Raw genomic sequence first — 18,389 nt, 5'->3', positions numbered from 1 at the left:
GCAGATCCATTGTAAAACCATTTTTCCTGCCTGAGCCAGAGGAAGCGATGGTCCAGCCTTATGGACCATGTGTAAAAAGAAATTATATATTTTTTTGTAAACTGTGGACTGTAAGCAATATGAAGACAGGGACTCCATCAAATTCATACTCTTTTCTCTCCCCAGTGTCTAGCAAGTGTCTGTCATCTAGTCAGTGCTCACAGAATATTTGAGATGTGGATAGGTGAGTGGAATACATGCAAGAGAAATTGGGATGTGGTGATTATAACTGCTCTATGTGATTTTCAGCACCAGCTCCCCATTGTCAATTAGTTTAAGCTGGACTCTGTTGGTATGATTGGTGCTTTAAAATTAGTTGATGCTGGCCATCATTCTGGTGACACCTGTCTAGCATTTTCCACAATTATGACTTCCTTCTTAAAATTTTTAAACTACTCCCTCCCAAAAATAGATAATTTTATTTATCATGACAAATATGTTAATCAATTTGTTTGAAAGTCTTTTGACACTTTATAAAGTGGTGACCTTTGTTCAAGTGACTGTTCATCTGACACACCCGGCCTGTGTGCTTTTACTGGGACACAATAATGATGCATGCGTCTGCTACTTCCATTTTCACCTCACCCTGCCATTTGTCACTTTCCACTTCCAGACAGCAGGCAGAGCTATTTGTCTGCCTCAGCTTAATATGTAAATCCCTCATGCACATGAATGCACTGTGGTAGTGTGTCTCTTGTATCACATTTGATAACTCCTGACACGTTCTGCTTTTTGATGGTAAATTCTAGTTTGGCCTTGTTTCCAATTTTAATTATTTTTGTAAGAAAAATGGGACTGTATTCTACAGTTTTTTTATGCTTACTTTCCTTCTACATGTATCCATGTATCAATAGGCATATATATCTTACAGGTTAAAAAAAATGGATTATTCAGAAACTTTGAGTTAAGATAACATGAAATAATTCTACACCATTGTCAGTTAACATTGCATAATTATCTACATCACAGTTTTCATTTATATGATTTAAAGGGAAATGATAGGAAAAAAAGTATAGCCTTGGTATAAGGAAAGTACATACCAAGGAGAAAGGACCTTTTTCAAACTATTGGGTAAAATTAAAAGCTGTTTGGAGGTTATAATGAGTTAATGTCACACATTAAGTTACCATTTTAAAAGGCAAGCTTATGGGATTGAATGAATTGTATTAATTTAATAAAATATCTAGCAATAATAAAAATTGAAGAATATGTGGAAAATACATTCTTAACAGATAACTTTTGGCAATATGTAACAAATAGCATAAATGTATTTTGCTTCATGTTATTGTCATGCAAGACATAAAAGGTAGCAGAATTGAGAGAAATGGTAACAGGAGCAAGCCACAGAAAAATGAAGGAGAAAGATGTTGTCAGTGAAGGCTGAAACCTCCAAGTAAGACAAAGTTTGTGATGGATTATTGCAACATCACATATCAGCGCTCTTAGAGCTTGTTTATATATTCAGTTATGTATGCTCATTGCAGACCCCTGGCATGGTGGCAAGTGTGGTTACACTTTGTAAGTGGAGGAATTGAGGCTGAGAAAGGTTTAATAACTTGCTTAATGTCCACAGCTAGCTAAAGAAATGGTCGATGCAGTATGCACCACTGCTTCCAACAACCCTCGGCACTGGTGGTATTATTCTCAGTTTATGGAATCTAAGGTTGAGGCACAGAGAAGCTACCTTCTCTTCCTTGGTTACTGTAGCCCTAAGTGGAAGTTTGAGGGTTTGAACCTGCTTCTGTCTCCAGAGCCCTAGGCTCATTCCATTATAAACAACTCCCTCTCCCCACCAAGGTCAGAAAGCTTTTTGGATACTACTTTTTAAAGTTGAGGATTAAAGAACACAAAGTATACAGCTTCTGAATGCTTATCCCATAAATGGATTAGATAACTCTATGTCTTATCTCTAGAACCCTATGCTGAGATTGTCATTCTTCTACAAGGAGAGCCACAGAAGTCACTGAAATTGTTTTTCTCACTTGGTATCTAAATAAGGGAATGGTGTGACAGCCCTTAGAACTTTTTCAGTCTATTTGTTAATTAAAATCTACTATCTGTCCTTTTCTTTGTAGTATAAAGATGCATTTATGAAAGCAAATCCTGGCTACAAATGGTGTCCTACCACAAACAAGCCTGTGAAATCCCCAACACCCACTGTCAATCCACGAAAGAAACTTTGGGCCTTCCCATCTGACTCTTCAAGAGACTTGCCAAGCCCCAAGAAAGCAAAGACTGAAGAAATGCCTCAGCTTAACTTTGGAATGGCTGGTGAGTTGAGACACTATTTCCACCTGTTCTTTAAGGACAGGGCAGTACATTTCGGCAGCATTTTAAACAATACAGGGGGCAGGGGGACAAAATGTATGACCAATATTAAGCAGTGGCAAAGATATAGCGTATTTTCAAGCATTGGATCATGATATATATGTAGAATACATGTCATTTTAAAAAGGATATATAGCCTCAGTGGTAGTGTCATTATAAATATATGTGAATTCCTGACATTGACAGTATGGAAAAGTAGACAGCAACATGGAGATTGTTAGAAGCCTTGGAAATTTTATGTTCACAGAACGGCTTACACACACATACACACCAGTAAGCCATCCCAATATGCACCTTAGTTATCATGCTACTTAAAAAGCCACAATCATGTAGATCATCTGGGTATTGGAAACATTGAGGGCACGAATATGAACAAGTACATCACAAATCTGAGATGGACCTGACAGCTGTGTCTTAGAATTCCCATCCTATCTGTCTCCTCTTGTGTCCATTCATGTATGGGTCAGACAAATTTAAAATTCCAGACGGTGCCATTTGTTATGGGACCTTTAGTGCTCTTTGGGTGGTAAGGTATGCTAAATCATGTATTACCATGAAATAAAGTTCTTATATTCACCCTGCAAGTGGCTCTGTCTTCCCTAGCTATTGCAATACAGTAATCAAAAGAGGAGTTTGCCAGATGAAATTAGCAGATTGAGCAGGGGAAAGGCAGTGATGCTGCGATTGAGCTATAGGGTTCCTATTTCAGTATTAGAAGCAAATTTTCTTCCAAATCAGAGTATTGAGCTATTTGCATATGGAAAGGTTGTGGAAAGAGGTTGAGTGATATTGTGATAACACATTTTTTTAATAACCAATAAATTTAACAAGACTTTATAGTTCACTGTGTGATTCATAGTATATAAAGTGTGTGGCAGTATTCTATATAATCTACAAAAAATATTATTTTAATCAGTCATGTGTGGTGGCATGTGCCTATAGTCCTGGCTACTTGGGAGGCTGAGATGGGAGGATCACTTGAGTCCAGGAGTTCGAGGCTGCAGTGAGCTGTGACCTTACAACTGCACTCCATCCTGGGTGACAGAGCAAGACCCTGCCTCTAAAAAATGAAGTCTAACATAATGGCAGCATTCTAGGAGGGTGGTGGGGAAGGATTCAGGTGATTGCTATGTGGGTGTCTGTAGTGTCATTCTAAATAAACTCCCAAAATGATGCTTCTACATATCCCAGAAGAATCAGACATAGATATCTGTCCTTGCTTTAGCTGTCACTTTGTACAATTTTATCTTCAAAGCACTTGTTATTAGATAGTCTTGGTGAGCTTTCTGGACTTCCCAGGTTATATCAGTTGGAGTACTTTCTAAAATATCGTATTATCAGAACCCAGAAAGAGTATATAGATGACTGGCTTCCAGCTGAATTTCTTTGGTCATCATGTAACATCCATTGCTTTTTCTCCCAATTCTCAATCTAGATCAGGGTATGTAGTTTGTTGGTGGTGTTGGCTTTTTTTTTTTTTTTTTTTTGCATACATCTGCTCTTCACAAACCATATAACAATTTTGGGTGAACTGCAGAAAGCTATGAAAGATATCTTTTTTGTAGCACGGTTTCTGATACTTTATTAATCCGCCTTTTACCTGCAAATTGAAAGTCGAACCCAGACTTCAAACAGGATCTTTACAGATCAGTATTTAAGATATGTGTTCTCAAAAGAAAGTACAGGAAAGAAGGATAACACCTTCCTTGCATTTATCTCATTATATAATGGCTTGGGTTATATGTTGCAAATCCATGTTCAGAACTCTTGATAGGCTTGCATATAGCGGATAACATTGATCTGGTATTTCCAGGTATGTTCCTTTTCAACAAGATGAAAGTGAACTGATTTGTCTTTAATTAAAACCTGGTGCTTAGGCATCTGAATCTAAGAGACAATAGAGGACTTCTAAATGCCAGATTGTTTTCCTCAATCTGGAATCTCTTTTGTTTGCCCAGTAGTCCTTGTCACATGACATTTTGCAATTCTCAATAACCCCATATTACCAAATGTATGATTTCCAAGAAGAGAAAGCTGTGTATATTGTAATTTAGTGCAAGCCCTTTCATTGAATTGAACTAAAGAAAGCATCCTATGTATGTGAATATGTTTTTGATAGTTCTAAATAACATTGTGTAAGTATGAATTAATATAAAGGATGTTGGTAATTTCTTGGCCTATGTTTCAGTATCTGTATAGCAAACTTATTGCAAAGTCACATTGGTATATAAATTATCACATAATCATGTTCCTATTTTACTTTGTAATTTGAACTAACACATTTTTATCTTTAGAAAGCTATCATCCAATCCTCCTGATCTCTAGGATGACAGCTGCAAAAGTATTTCTCTTTTAAAGAACCAAACTAAACTTTTATTTTCTAGCAAATTCATTTCCCCCTCTTAATTTTTAAGTAGATTTAAGTATCTATTTCTGCAGCCGCAGTAGTTCTTAAACTTAACATTTAAAGTTGGAGTCTTAAAACAACGCCAAAGAGCCTTGTTTCATCAAACCAGCTACTGTTTGTCTGCGTATTCTCTGTGTGTGTCTTCCTATGTGGCTGCCTTCCAATGCTGAGCTATTTTTTGACCCCCTGATCTTTTGGTAAAATAGTTTTTCCTCTAATAACCTCTTCCCCCAACCCCTACCCATTTTTTTTACTACCTCAGAAGTTTTTTTTGCAATTTTTTTTAAAACTATTTATAACATGTAGTCACAGTTGTTTTATGAGTTCCTAAGACAGGTTGTATACAAAGATGTACTTAAGGACCTCTCTTCAACCCAATAAAGAAAAGAAACAACGAAATTTCTTTGTGCAACATTATGACTGATCCTCATTTTCAATTGTAGATTCCTAAAATTAAATATACATTGATTAAGGGCCTTATATGCACGAGGAGAGATACCGAGTTAGGCATTTTGACATATGTTCTTTCATTACACTTCTGAATTTTAATTCAGGACAGACTTACAGGACACAGGTGCCTTTTATTTGATAACTTCTTTGTTTTTATTTATTTTCTATTTGTTCATTTAATTTTTTAGAGACAGGGTCCCACTCTGTCACCCAGGCCTGGAGTGCAGTGGTGCGATCTTAGCTCACTGTAGCCTCAAACTCCTGGCATTAAGAGATCCTCCTGCCTTGGCCTCCCAAAGTGCTGGGATTATAGGCATGAGCCATTATTCCCAAGTCTGCTTTCTTTGTTTAGATACAGCCTGGGTTATAGATCTACCACTTTGCTGTTTTTATTTTCTTTGTTTATATTGATTCTTGAAATAGTGAAAACAAAGACCTTTGATAACATAAAAAGCATTAATTTTATACCTTGAAGGCATTTTGGGCATGTGTTTGACTACCCCTAAGATTTAAAATGTCAAAAACACATCAGTTAATGTAAATTTATTTTTAAAACTTTAAAGAAAGGTTATTTGAATAAAACCTACCAGATTTTACAGGCCTGATTGGAAAACTTCTCTCTGTTTTCTAGTTATCTGATAGCCTATTATTTTAAAATTAGTCCTGATTTCACATGGCAGAATTAATAATTTGAGAATAACACTCTTTTGTTTAAAAAATCTTATCTTAACTCCCCAAGCAGTAAGGAAAGAAACATTACATTAGGAGATAAATTAATGTTACAAACAGCAATGGTATTGAAGAAAGTACTGTTGGAATGGTGAGACAAGAGTGGTATTCAAGAGGCTCACAAAGTATGAGCACTAGACACATATATGCCAGGTTATTGTTGCATAAAGAGTTTTTAAAAGTTTTTTTATAAAAAGTTATATGTGGTTGTGCTGGATTTCTAATTGCTAGTCTTTATGAGTATTCTTTTTGACTCTGTGGATTGTATGTACTTTATGCTTATAAGTTGATGATTTGTTTTTGACTTATTTAGATCCTACTCAAATGGGAGGCCTGAGTATGCTGCTGTTAGCTGGAGAACATGCTCTTGGCACACCAGAGGTAAGCCAGTCCTTTTCCATCTCCACTCTGCTCATGTTGCGGGTTGGGAACACAGTTACAGTCTGTTTACGTTGTTCATTCTGCATTTTCACTGTTTATAGCTCATGAACAAACTTTATAATCTTTCTCTTTAAGATCTTTCTGTGTATTTTGTGTGTTGAGTGTAAAATAAGTGGTATAAATAAGGCCATGAGGATATAAACACAAGTCAGGTGTTGAGGTTTTCTGAACCTACATGTAAGGTTGTAGTAATGCAATATATAGATCACTGGTGTTTGCCATGACTGTATCATGGTTATGTCAGTTGGGTGCTATAATTCATTTATTCGAAACATTCTCTGCTTTGGTGATGTTCACATGCTAGTGGGAAGATGATAGCTAAAAATATGCAACTGTCAGTCTCTCTGGTACCTGAATAATTCCAAACAGCTGTTTTGAAAATTAGGAAACATGGCATTTCAGGATTGTTTTATTCTTCTTTCCCTTCCCCACTTGAGACAGGGTCTCACTCTGTTGCCCAGGCTGGAGTGCAGTGGCATGATCACGACCTCCCAGGCTCAGGTGATTCTCTCACCTCAGCCTTTGGATGATTTGGACTACAGGCATGTACCCCGAAGCCCAGCTAATTTTTGTATTTTGTGGAGAGACAGGGTTTTGCCATGTTGCTCAGGCTGGTCTCGAACTTTAGGGCTCAAGCGTCTTAGCCTCCCACGGTTCTGGGATCACAAATATGAGCCACCGTGCTTAGCCTGTTGTAATCTTTAAAACAGAAAAAGGACCTAGGCTTTCATGAACTTGGTTTCATCATCTAGTTATTGGACTGTTTTGGCTAAACATTTTTAGGTATGATTTTGATGGGCAGATAGTGGCAGTTAACCATGCACGATCTGCATTTGTAGAATTCCCCTATTTCGCAGAGACGTTTAACAGAGGCCAACTGAATTGCCCTACAGGTCATGTTATTTTACCACACTCAGGTTTTTGAGATGGAAATTTTTCAATCCCCAACCAGAATTGTTGTTTAGGGCCAAATAACAATGACTCAATTTTATTTTGGGTCATATTTTTTACTTTTTTTTTTTAGTTGTGATTGTGTCATACTTATTATACTTGAAGGCTATTAAATAGTGGTTTTTGTAGAAATGTAATTAGATAATAACCTACTTACATTATAAAAGGTTTTTGTTTTTTATAGTTTACATGTGGGATCCACAATTGTTGACTATATATTCAATCTAACAGAATTATTTTGATTCTGTTCACTTCAGTGCAGCAAGAAATGTACAAATGTGTACAAAAATACACTGGTAGTTATTTACTTTCTGCTAATCTTCAGCTGGAAAAGCATACATGTCACTTTGTGCCTTTGCATACTCATTATTCATCATGTTTGTAGTTTCTAACATAATAGCATTGTCAGGCATCGTTTCACTTTCTAACACATTGCTGCTACCTCTTAACAAATCAAACTGTCATTTAGGTGTAGAGTATCCCAAGCATGTTCCAAAGGTGAATGTTGGAGTAATAATATGCAGTTGACCTTTCAACACGTCTGACTCAATATGATTTCCAAGCATGCATTGAATTGTGAAAGCCAGCATCATCTTTCTTAACTATTAGAATTATCGTAGTGTTTCATTCCCAACATCTATTTAGTGTTCTTTTTAAACTTCAAGTACAAATGTAAACAAATCAACATCTGTAGAACTCATGGATGCTAGTCAAAGAAAAGCATGGTTTCTTTTTCCCCTTTTTGCTTAAAGTTTGCCTTTTGGGCTCTTTTCAATGAGATGTTCTCCTACTCCTTCTTAAGAAGGCAGAGTTTTGACACATGCAACTCAACACAGTGGTGGACCTTTTTATCTCTGAAGTAGAAATGTTTTGAGAATTCTCAAGCTAAAGAATCAAAAAAAGCTAAACAATTGAAAGAAGGGAACCATAATGGGAGAAGAGAATCTATGCTAAGGAAGAAGGTGGTAGCAGTTAGGTCTTTAAGAACCACTTCAAAGAACACAACTCTTTCTTCATATTCAGTATTTCCCATCTCAGAGATATTTAGGTCATTATTGAAAATAATCTTGAGATATTTAAACAGTGAAAGTTGTATAAAATAATGCTGTCTCTAAATATAGGTAGTTTGAGAATTTACTTTACAGCTCTCAGGAGACTGCATTAGCACCCGAATTTCTATGTGAAGTCTTATTCCAGATATGTAGACATGATCATAGAACTTTAAGGGCTTATATACATAGGCAGATGAACATGAGACAAATGTAATAAATATGTACTTATGTTTCCCTAAGAAGACTAGCAGGATAATGAGATAAGAGAAATACAGAAATTTCATATTTCTGACATTTAGAAAAATTACTGTGAAGCCTGTTGGTACTGTGAGGTAAGACCAAAGTGACATTTTACAAAAATTCTGCCACCAAAAAATGGTCTAATCATAATCGCTTTTAAAAATGCCATGACAGAACCCTTATTCTCAAATATTATTCTTAAACAGAGAAGGTTTTCTTTTGTTCATTGACCTGAGACCTAACCATATAGAAAAACTCCTCAAAAGACTATTTTTTAAATATGAAAATCTTAACATAAGGAATAGATTTCTTTAAAAAAAAAAAAAGCATCTCTAGAAGGTAGAGAGGCTTACTGTAACTGAAATAATAAAGTCCCAGATTAAAAGCCTATACCGCTTCCTAGATCTGCCTGAAATGCACTTAGAGTTTTAGAGAGAAATTATAATTTCTTGAGATATCAACGGGCAAATAACAACAAACAAAATGTTGTGTATTCTCTTTCTTTCTGTCTCCTGATCAATTCTTAATCTACCATAATAGATTTTTTGCATTATTATTTCAACATTTTTTATGTGCCGCTGTTACTAAGCCTAGCGTGATTCTATAGTCTCATTGTGGTAACTGGGTCTGTGATGAAGCAAATGGATGCATTTTGATAGTTTGTTTTGTTTCTTTTACTTTCACATAATCGGCCTTTTTTTTTTATACCCAGAGTACATTGAAATACATAAATTATTTGGGATAAATTATTTAAAACAATGTTGGTTGTTATAGAATTTATTGATTGAGGAAGCAAAATCGATACACTGAGCAAGAAAGACATAAAGGAGTGACTCGTGGCTCAAAATAGCAGACTAAGCATGTCACTACCGAGACCCTTTAAAATAGAAGCATAGAAGTCTCATTAGTAAATAACCCCATAATAATGAAGGAAATGGAAAGGAGTGTGTCCAGTGAATATGAGATTACAACAAATTATTTAAATCAGAAATCAAATGTAGTTGTTTAATCCGTAAAATGTAAGTGCCAGACAAAAATAGGCTGACAGGGAGCTGCAGCAGAGATGAGAGCCTGTCTATTCAATAGAGTGCCCAGAAGTTTAAATGAATGTCTCCTTTTTTGTTGTTGTTTTTTTGTTTAACTTTAAAGAAACAAATAAAAATGCAGAACAAATAAAAGTAATCATGTTCACATCAAACTCAGAGAAGAACTAATGAGAAGGCAGAGAATTAAGCCCTTGTGTTTCATACCAGAGAATTATCTAAAGATGAAAATACAATAAATTGTCAGTACTTGATCTAGAATTTCTAGAAGTAATCTCCAGGTCTAGAAATCTGTTATATTTGTTAGTTACTTTAATAAAAATGGAAAGCTAAATTAAATTTTAAAAAACAAGGCAAGGAGTGATATAATTCAGATTGTGGAAGGGGCAGTTATTCACCATACCATGTATACAACAGTTTGGATTAATCTCAGAAAGGATGACATCCAGTATCAGACCTAAGTGAGCAACATAAATTCATCTTGGCTAGAACAGAAGGGGAGGGTGGTTGGAGAAAAGTAGAATATAAGTTAGGCAGATTAATTATAGCTGATGAAAAGCTTCGAAGGTATCAATATCTATGTAGTTGAATGACTGTTTGAAGCCAAACTTTCAAATATATGAGAAGTACCTTAGACTTTGGGTTTGTGCTTTTAGAATGCCTGTTTTGTTGGAGCCAACAGATAATGACAGTAAAGTAGTGATAAAGCCACTTTTTTCTTTGCCTTCCATCCCGTGAAGTGGAGCTAATAATAATATCTGCTTGCCTTCAAATCTAAAGGCTACAGTGAAGATTAATTAAATAAAACCTGTAAGGCACTTTTAACTCTCCTGCAAATAATTCTTACAGGTATATAATATTATTACCATTAGTTAAGTTATTCTAGGCATTTCATATTCAACTTGCAAGTTTAAATTATATCAGACATTTCTCCCACAGGCTGTAATATGCTTTACCAGCATACATTCACACACACACACACACACACAAACACAGAGAGAGAGAGAGTTCCTTGTCTATTGAAAACTTAGCAGAAATTACAGTTGTAATTTACTGTCTTTATCACCAGGTGCTCAAGAAGGAGACAGTTTTTTAATATCTGGGAGAAATCAGTATAGGAAGTCCAAAGTCAGCAGAGTAGCTGAGTTAGTGTCAGGTTAGTGGAGAAGATGCTAATAGATGATGGCATACCTCCATAAAAGGACTGTAAAGGTCATGTTCTCTGAGAATTGAACAGTGCCAAACTGTGTGCCATCTTTTCTTACATTTAATTACATGACAAGTGTTTATTGAATGCCTTCTATGTATAAGGCACGTCAGGGAACAAACCAGACAGCACGAAGCTGATACTGTCTTAAGGTTCAAGTTTTTAGATATAGCAAATTCTTCACATGATACTTCTAGCTTAAAAGGAAATCACATTGATTTTCATTTGTTCACCATGATCTGCCCATTTTAAAATGTTTAAAGCTTATATATCAAAATTTCTTAAAATCCAAAAATACAGGTTAAATATTGCTTATTCAAAACTCTTGGGACCAGAAGTACTTTAGAGTTACAGTTTTTGGAGGGTTTTTTTGGGGGAATATTTGTATGATCCTCACCTTTTGGGCATCCCAAATCCAAAAAACATGAAATCTGAAATGCTGTAGTGAGCATTTCCTTTAGCATTATGTTAGCACTCAGAAGGTTTCAGATTTTTTTGAGCATTTCAGATTTTTGGATTAGGGGATACTGAACCTGTAATAAATATATTTTGCCTTGTAAGTTTGTAATATCAATCTGTCACCTCCTCTAGGAAGTCCTTCATGATTATGATTGCTTGAGCCAATTCAATTCCCTCCTTATTCTAATCTCTCATATCCCATATTGTTAGTTTCATACCTTATAACACTGATTATATTTAGATTTAGAGTTTATTATAAACTGTATAATGTCTTATATTTTAAAAAATTTCATATTGTATTATATGTAAGTATTGTCACTGGAAGACTAAGAAAGTTGGGATCAAAAACAATGACAAGATTTAAACTGCAGTAGGTCTACCCACTTGCCTCGAGAATAGTTGTTATTATATCACAACTAACATGTATTGAACATTTTTTCCAAGGCTCAATTCTTAAGTGTATTACATAAGAGTAACTTAATCCTTGTAACAACTCTGTGAGTTAAGTCTTATTTACCTTATAAGTAAATATTTACCATTAGGTGAGGAAACAGGCAGAGAAGGGTAAAGTAACAGCCCATGATGGTGAAGCTACAAAGTGGCAGAACTGGGATTCCAACCCGGGAGAACTAGCTTCAGTCTTCTTGCAGCACACAGGGGCCTTGATGATTCCGCCTCTGCCCGTCCAACCTTAGCTCTGGCCACTTCTTCTGCGTGCTGACCTGTGCTGCACCCTTACTGAAGCTCATCGCTGCCAGAGCAGGGGCATTTTGTGAGTGCTTTCTGGGGCCAGGCACTGTGTTCACAGTTGACATTGAGTAACTCATTCTCTCAAGAACCCTATGAGGCTGGTTTATTATTTTCCCCATTTTATAAATGAGGAAACTAGGTCAGAGAGGTGAAATAACTTCTCAAAGGTCATAGAATGAGAAATTCATAATACTAGATTTAAAGCCACATCGTTTTTCATTAAATGATGAGATAGGCAAAATCTGAGACAGAGAAAAGTTGATTTTTACCAATATTTGTTGAATAAAGGAATGATTATGTCCACATCTTAAATGCTGAGTTTTTAACAATTTTAAACAAATACAGATTTTAATAAAATGGAAACTTTTCACTTTCTTTATTCTAATTTCTGACGTCAATGAAATGAGGTAATTTATGTTTCTGCTTGTTGGTGTGTTTGAATTAATTAGATATGTGCCTCCTTTAGGCTACTGTATTGGACTATTCCAGAATACTTTAATCTATTGAATTCCAAACTCCTTGCCCCAATGTCCTACCTGAACCTCATCAAAACTTTTATTACCTTCCCAAAGTTTTATAGCTTACTTTATTTAAATTCTACCCTGAAAAGGAAATGAGCTCTCTGAGCTTTCTCTTTTCTTGGGTGGCTCCCCCTTTATGTCACTCTTCACTGCCCATTTTGGCTGGACCTGCCCATCCAGCCAAAGAGCCCAGCCACTACCATCTGTCCACAGTGGGGCTCAAGCCCAGAGAATTGGGTCCTTCTACCCAGCTTGATTTACAATCACATTTCCTCCATGAGTCCCTAGGCTGCATTGATGACACTGAGTATCCTCCTTGGGCTCTCAGAGATGAAGGCAAAGGTAGTGTGGAAGGTGGGCAGAAAGAGAGCTGGGCTCAAAAGAGAAGGGTGGAGAGCAGGAAGATAAAGGAGGCATCCTTCACAAGAGAGGTGTGGTTATTGTCAATTAGGTGGTTGTTGGAGAGCACAGTGATGTACACTGTTGCATGTTATTCTCACAGTTTCCTGTGAAGAAGGCAAGTAGGCAGAGTGGCATTGTATCTACTCTATCAAATGAGGAAACTGAGGCAGGTGATCTGAGTTATCTCAATTGCTACTGCAGTTCTTTTTACAACTGGCCTGGAGTCTGTTCTGGACTTTCATACTAGTGCTCAGCCACACAGATTATAGTGTTAGGAGAACTTGACTCATGGGGTAAAATCCATACTCCAGCAGCCCCAGTGCCCTGAGGAAAACCAAGGATGTGTTCTTCCAGTTAGCAAGATGACTCGACATGTGTTCTGCTTGTGGGAGTGCTCAGCTCTGTGCTGCTGTTCGGTTATGCCCGCCATGGTGGCCAGGGACTCTTCTCAGATGTAGTGCACCACTCGCGTCAGGTAGCCGAGTGCAGTGCGCTGGTAACCAGCTTCTCCTTTAACTCTCAGATGGAATCGTCTACCCCAAAACCATCTCTTCTCATAACAGACACCCACCGCCTCCATCCAGACCTCCTTCCATCTCTCAAATTTCCTTTTTAACTTACCTTGGAAACACAGGCATTGTATTTCTGACCCCTTTCCCTCAGCTCTGACTTCTTGCCAGACAGTTACTGAAGCCTGGCAGTTACCATCTTTGATTCAGTTGGGGTCTCACATCTCAGCTGGCTTATTTCCTGAATCTTCCAGTTAGCCTCCTGCCTCCAGTCACCCCCAGCCAGCATCACCCTGCACTCCACTGACAGAATTACCTGACTACATCTCTCTGACTGAAAACCTCAGCTGGCTCCTCATTGCCTCCAGTCCAATTTTCAAACTTCTTCATGTAGAATTCAGATTCTCCCACTATACTCCGATGCATGTATTTTTCAGCCACACTGAGAAAGTCACTTTCTCAAACACACAGGGTTCTTGCCTTCATACTTTTCCACCTCCTGTTACCACATCGTTTCTACGCTTGTGAGAGAACTCCTGGTTTTCCTAAGGTATGTCTTAGACGTTACCTATCTTCCTTCCAGCTGTTCCCACGCAGAATGAAGGCTGCTTCTCCATCCTCCTGTAGACCTTGTCATATTCCACCATTATGCACTTACATTTTTGTATATGACGTTGCTGTCCCCTGCACATGAGTTGCAAGCAACTAAGGGTTAGTTAGGCACATTTCCTTTGGTCATCATTTTATTCCCTAACACCTACTAGATACAAGTAGAATATAAGCTTCTTGAAAGTAGCAGTCTTTGTGGCTGGCATGTCATAGGTATCTATTAAGTATTTGTTGAATGAGTGAGTAATCAATAAATGTTTGAATTAGCAAGGGTAGGAATGTATGGCTCAGATACTACCAGTGCAATACCCCTTTTGTTGACCATGTGTTCATGCCAGCAGCGCATGGTTGTGGTCTTGTGTCTTGCAAAGTAAGGACAGGCTCATGATAACAACCTAGCTTTCCAAACTACTCACAGTGCATGTAACTGACTTGATCTTGTTTTGTATCAGGAGGCCAGTTCACACTTTTATGTATTCAATTTCACTATATGAATTGCTCCTGTGAAAAAAATACTACATTATTGAAATTCTTAATTATACTAATCACTCCCCTTCCATGGTTATTGAGAATTATAGCTAAATCAAGGAGAGAATTGAATTTGGGTAAATCAAATGAGTATGTACTTAACAAAAATCCCTTTAGCTATTTTCGTTTTTGGGCGTATAGCAACACCTAGTGGCTTTACCGATTATTTCAGAGATTATTTCTAGAAACAGCTTCTTGGGTTTTTTTCTCCCTTATTTAACCACTACTTATTTAATATTTTTTCTTTACTCTTAATTAATGAACAAATGTCTTTGGCCATTTATTTTGTATTTAGAAAGTAAACTGGTTCTAGCATAGGAATAGATATTACAAAATTGATTTTTATCCATAAAAAGTGTGCCCCACCTAATAAAAATAAATGAAGTACTTTAAATGCAGACATCAAGATGATATAGCTCAATATTTTAAACATTTCACAACCTCTGGAACCTTCTGAATAATGACATTGCTCAAATGGGAGCCTTTTGTGGGAAGTATTCTCTCCCTTTTATATAGATAGAATTTCTTATTTCTTTATCAGATGCATGTGTAGAACAGTGTATGCACAGATATATACATTTTATGGGATGCCTTGCTTATCAGGTACTCAATAATGAATTCTTCATGTTTATATTTGCCATGTCATTGAACTGTTTTTATGTTTTGAGATTTTAGATCCCCAGAAGAAATATGTCTAACCTGTGTCACACGGATTTCTGCCTTCTTAATAAGTGATGTGTTTTACAGTTTTTCTTACCTTGACAACTTAGAATTATGGTTGCAAATAATTATTGCATTGAGCTGATGCCTTCTAGAGAACTTTGGGGGCTATTTCCCTATTCAGTTTGTTTTAGACAGATTCCAGTGCTTTATGAAACATTTGTATCTGTTCTTTACAGCTTTTCTGTCTTCTCCTTTTCTTAGCCTGCTGCTGGCATTGTTTCTTTCTTTCCCAGCCCGCTTCTTTTTTCTTTTCTTTGTCTGCCCTCTTGGCCCCTTCTGATACGTTGTCTCTATTCTTTTGTGGACTAGAGGGTCAGCTAACCAAGTCGGCTAACTACATAGCTTAGTACTAACCCAATTCTCCTGGCTCCTAATTTTGTGCTGTTTCCACTATACTACACTGAAGATGTATGCAAAATCTGTAATGCTTTAAAGTAAGAGTAACTAGGTTTTGAGAGAGGACGTGGTCCACTAGAGTAAAATCCACAGCATTAGTGATTCTATTACTGTTATTTTAGTCATTGGATAGCATTTGTTGTACTCCTGGCCTGGTCACTATGTATGTGAGATTCTTCCTATTCACATACATAGGGAGAGAATTAAGTTAATCAACAGATACTCATTGTGCATCCCCTCTTTGTCAGGAGCATGATAAGCACAAACATGTGTAGACTTATTTGATTGCATGCTAAAATTGACAAACCATGTGCAGGATTATAGATGCCTTCATAATTATGTGTTCAAATAGGAAGTTGTATATGAGACCATCCATCCTAAAGATTTGCAAAAGGTATTAATGAACTTTTCAACTTTCTGAATTGATGTGTTGTTGTGGCCAAATAATCTATAAATGACAGTTAAAAGAAAGTTGAATTTTCTTCATGCTGTTAATATGAACTCTAAGCCATAGGGCAATTTACCTCCTCCTAAGTGGTCACTATTTCTTGTGCATTGTGGGATCTGAAATAAGCATATATGTTATATAGACTTTATGCAGTGTAGCTACTCTAAATAATAATACATTTAATTCCAAATATCTTCTATAGATTTCTGTCTTATGCACACCTATTTTATTAAAGCTTTATGCAGACATTTTATAATTTTCAAAAAGTCCTAAGCTTGAATGTAAATAAAGTTTTGATTATTTACCAAATAATCTAGGAGTCAAACACATAGATTTTTTGATAAAGCAGAGAAGTTGATTTTCTAAAAATACTTCTAAATTATAAAGATATATTTTATTCAGGTATTCTTCCAATAAAGGAGTTCCCAGTTTTTTGTGGCTATAAATTTCAGGATTTGTTGGCCTTCTTTTTAGTTCATTTTGTGTCTCCTTGGTGGGACATTTGGCACAGCATATCAAATAGTCAGTGACAATAAGAGGGTCAGGCTTTGCAGCCAGACCACAGGTGGCAAATTAATTAAAGCTTCTGCACCTTCACTAATGTGTTTCTCTCTGGGAGAAGGTGACCATTACTCTTTAAAATCCAAAGGTGACAATTAAAATTTCAAATGTTTGCTCCTGCCCCGTGGCCTGTGACATTGTTAGAGAAACACATCCTCAGTGTCTTAAGAGGGTCAGTGAGAAACTGTTTTTAGGAGCATGATCTGGGTGACTAGTGGCTCTTTCCATAGGATTTACCCATCAAATATAATCACATGCAGCTATTAAAATTACACTGGAGAAGACTTAGTGATGCAGAAAAATTAATATTAAAGTTTTTTTAAAAAAAGAACATTCCATAACTGCAGTAGAATGTTCTACTTTCGTTTAAAAATTACCTACATGCACAACTGGAAGAATATATAAGAGTATTAACAGTGCTTATCTTTGGGAGGTAACATTGTAGGTGATTTTTCTTCATTTTGGTGGGGTTTTTTTTTTTCAGATTTTTAACAGTGAACTTGGATTATTTTGTAATCAGAAAACAAGTTATTAAAACGTATTTGTAACTTTCATTTTTTTCTTTAACGTGAAAGATGATTTTTCCGCCTAGACTCTCTAACTTCATTATTCAGGAAAGTGGGCAGGAATCACACTGAATTGGGATTAAGAGAACTATTGTCAGCTTTCATTAGTTCTCTCCACAAATACTTGTTGAGTATCTACATTGTACCCAGGCAGTGTTGGAGATAATGCATTAAATAAAGCCCCTGGGAGAGGAAGTACAATAAATAAATATTTACATCTTGTGGTGATCAGTGTTTCAATAAAGACTAAGGGGATTTTTTAGCATTGGGAGGGGAGGTGTCAGTTTTTTCGTCTTTGAAAAGTGAGGGGTTTAGATCAGAGGAATAATGAAATCCTTCCCTCTCTAACATTCTGAGCCTCCTATGACTTTTGAATAACAGTTGACTACCAAAGCAATTCTCACCTAAATGCAAAAGTGGGTCAGTGTTAGCATTGAGAAAAGAGGAAATGTATATCCTGAGAAAAAGACTTGATTAAAAAGTGACGTTTCTGTAACTGTTGTTGATAATAAAGATCAGAAATGAAGATAGAGCATTAAATGTTTACCTAACACAGTAAATGGTACAAAAGAAAATATGTTATCTTTCTTTGTTTCAGGTATCCTCTGGCACATGCAGGCCTGATGTTTCAGAATCTCCTGAATTACGTCAGAAGTCACCATTGTTTCAGTTTGCCGAGGTAATATATTACAATTGATACTTAACTAACAAGGAAATTGTAAAGTGGGCTTAAATTGGGGCTGATAACAGTAACTGAAAGACATGAAGAACTTTACTCAGCTCAACCATAAGTGGGAAAATAGAATCCAATTTTGGAAAAGGTATTTTGGGTCTCTAGAGTTCTTAATTAAGAAATAATTGGCCGGGCGCAGGTGGCTCAAGCCTGTAATCCCAGCACTTTGGGAGGCCGAGACGGGCGGATCACGAGGTCAGGAGATCGAGACCATCCTGGCTAACACAATGAAACCCCGTCTCCACTAAAAAAAAAAAAATACAAAAAAAATTAGCCGGGCGTGGTGGCGGCGCCTGT

The 18,389-nt window shown here is 36.5% G+C and overlaps 1 protein-coding gene across 16 annotated transcripts in view; it reads left to right on the top strand.

Moving 5' to 3' along the window:
- BBX (BBX high mobility group box domain containing) overlaps positions 1–18,389 on the top strand; it is a 273,907-nt gene that overhangs the window by 188,333 nt on the left and 67,185 nt on the right. For all 16 annotated transcript variants that reach the window (XM_050781996.1, XM_050781993.1, XM_050781992.1 and 13 more), the window contains 3 exons: positions 2,115–2,310; positions 6,267–6,334; positions 17,958–18,038. In XM_050781996.1, coding sequence (XP_050637953.1) covers positions 2,115–2,310; positions 6,267–6,334; positions 17,958–18,038 — 345 coding nt within the window. The remainder of the gene's footprint in view (positions 1–2,114; positions 2,311–6,266; positions 6,335–17,957; positions 18,039–18,389) is intronic.

Source organism: Macaca thibetana, chromosome 2 (assembly GCF_024542745.1).
Source record: "Macaca thibetana thibetana isolate TM-01 chromosome 2, ASM2454274v1, whole genome shotgun sequence".
In the NCBI taxonomy this organism is placed as follows: Eukaryota; Metazoa; Chordata; class Mammalia; order Primates; family Cercopithecidae; genus Macaca; species Macaca thibetana.
The sequence above is the reverse complement of the archived record's forward strand: the minus strand, read 5'-3'. Positions and strand labels throughout refer to the sequence as shown.